The 2,500-nt window shown below is 34.2% G+C and overlaps 1 protein-coding gene across 3 annotated transcripts in view; it reads left to right on the top strand.

Annotated features, from left to right (window-relative positions):
* LOC125046858 (TBC1 domain family member 22B-like) overlaps positions 1–2,500 on the top strand; it is a 27,773-nt gene that overhangs the window by 12,538 nt on the left and 12,735 nt on the right. For 2 of the 3 annotated variants that reach the window (XM_047644961.1, XM_047644879.1), the window contains one exon: positions 2,253–2,327. The exons of the other annotated variant lie outside the window; for it this stretch is intronic. In XM_047644961.1, coding sequence (XP_047500917.1) covers positions 2,253–2,327 — 75 coding nt within the window. The remainder of the gene's footprint in view (positions 1–2,252; positions 2,328–2,500) is intronic. 3 annotated transcript variants of the gene reach the window in all.

Genomic DNA, 2,500 nt, shown 5'->3' with positions numbered 1-2,500 from the left:
TTGTTAACAGCTGTATGATAAGCATATTGTCAATAATGATGACAATGATAATGGTATTGATACTAATGATGATAATGATAACCGATGATAGTAATGACATAAAATGATACAGAAAATTTAAGGAATTGAGAAATCAGGTGGGCTGACTAACTGACTCCTTTGTGACTAAGTGCTTGTGGAGCCATCTGTGTGAAAACAAGATTTTCAATACCAAACTACACAAGCTAGTCCATTAACATGGCATCAATCGGTTGAAAGTTTCTGTTTACTGCTTTAATTTTAAATTGTATATTTCATGGTCAGCGAGCTTTAAATGTCAAAGGTAATTCTTCAAAACAAGACCAGAATGGTTCTAATATCCTATACTAGGAAGAGGATATTCAGATTTAATGCATCCTTTTGCATTTGACAACCTTCAAGTAATAATGAATGTAGATTAATGAATGTAGACCATACCATTATAGCATTTGATATAGAGACATTTTCTTTAAGGAAATAGAATAATGTTAAATGGCTTGCAGCATTAAAACAAATAGCCATAGCCATCAACAACAGTTCTTGGAAGCAAAAGCTAACACTTGTATCAAATATATTTTATATGGGTTTTCATGTTCTATCTGTTGTAGTACTGAAGAGTTGATAAATTGCTATGGCCTTTTTGTGTTGCATTCTCTCCTCTGTTAGTATGTCATGGGTTGCACAAACGCTTGAAATTTCTCTGTAGTCTTCAAACTAGTTGTAGGCAGGATCAAAACTGGCTGCTGTATTTCTTTTCTCCCTCTCTTTTCTTTACTTGGTCACCTTTCCTGCAAACTTTATTAAATATATTTTCAGTCTGTTTTTAAGCCATTTCACCAGAGGCCAAAGAGTCTCAGCATGACAAAATTATATGAAGGGGCATAAATGAAAGGTCAAGAGTAGGGATGCAACTAGACTCAGATTTTCTGCTGTTAAGTCAAAAGTGCATTTGTGATATCTAATAGTTGGATGACTGGAATGTCATTGTGTTTCCGGTTATTACAACCACCATCTTGTCTTATTGATCATGAACCTGCCCACTGCACTTTCATCTGAAATTAAAAATATGAATAAAATGCATAAGCATTACTGCATATTACATCTCCTAAGCTTTATTTAATCACAATTACCCGTGCCAGATGAAAAGTAGTATGTAAAAAAGTCCTGTAGAATTAAGATGTTTGTTATTTCATTTGATCTTACATTCATTGGTTTAGATCATTTGATTTTGTATTTGTTATGTATTTTTTTGATGTTGCATGCTATTAGAGGATAACTTCAGCTTACAGTAAAATAGTTTTGCGTGTTCTGTTCTTGCTATATGTAGTTTAACCTGAAATTATGTATATACAATTGTGCTAATCTATTTTTCATTATATGGTTTAATGCTAATGGTATGGGAAAAAAAAAATTATGTTGCTAGTGATTCTTTGAATATTATTCTACAGTGTGAGTTATTTTCTGTAGGATGGAAAATTAAATATACTGGTTCTAGAATTTGGAGTTTCATACATGCAGTATCCATAGGTTTGGGGTTCTCCCATCAAAATTCTATGAAAGGTACATTAATGAGAAAAAGATATTGACTCTTGATTTTTATATTCTGCTTTGTCCTATTTATATGTGCATTGGGGAAAGCAGTAGAATCCTTGATTTTACAGTGAAATTTGCACCCTTTACTGCAGGAATGCCTTAACCTGTTCACGCAAACATTTGAAGATATTATTGTTACTTTGTTACAGTAGTCAGTTTAATGTGATGTAGTTAATTGTTTAATGTGACATACTGGTTAGTGATGTTAACATGTAGTGATCCCCTTTTTTGTTTTTATTTGATCTTGGTTTGATCTTTGATTTTGTTCTTTTTAATCAGGTAAAGAATGAAGTAATTTTGAATTCTTTTTAAGTACATAAGAGATTTCATGATTAAACTCACATCATCATCATTTCAAGATTGTGGGCCATTATTTTGGAACACTTGACAGTGACAAGCGAACTGGAGAGCCATAGTTGCAGAACTCATAAAGAGTTTTTGAAAAAAATGAGATAAAGATACTTGACTTAGTTTGCTGTCTCAGTTTGTAGTGTTGGGTTTCCTCATCCAGTTTGCAAGGTCACTACCATATTAGGATTTGTTTTTACCAAAATACTTGAGTTTCATTTGTTTGATAAATGATGATTGGAGCCATACCTAATAGTGATTTCCTGGACCTTGTCGTGCTTCCAAACAAACAGTTGAGGGCGCGCTCCCTCTGTCCAGACTAGACCCTTCAGCAGCAACTCATAGGACTCCTGCCATCAATACTTCGGGTAAAGAGTTCATCATCCTGGTTCATTTGCTCATAGCCCTAACCCCCCCCCCCCCCCTCCCCCCATCCCTCTACTCCTACCACACCATCCAGTCACCTTCTTTGGATTGCTGTTCACATCTTCACTTGCTAAAACAATATTCTTTGTTTATTTTTCATTTTGTTGTCCATGTT

The sequence above is a fragment of the Penaeus chinensis genome, chromosome 1 (genome assembly GCF_019202785.1).
Source record: "Penaeus chinensis breed Huanghai No. 1 chromosome 1, ASM1920278v2, whole genome shotgun sequence".
Classification (NCBI taxonomy): Eukaryota; Metazoa; Arthropoda; class Malacostraca; order Decapoda; family Penaeidae; genus Penaeus; species Penaeus chinensis.
This window is presented reverse-complemented; position numbering and strand designations above follow the sequence as displayed.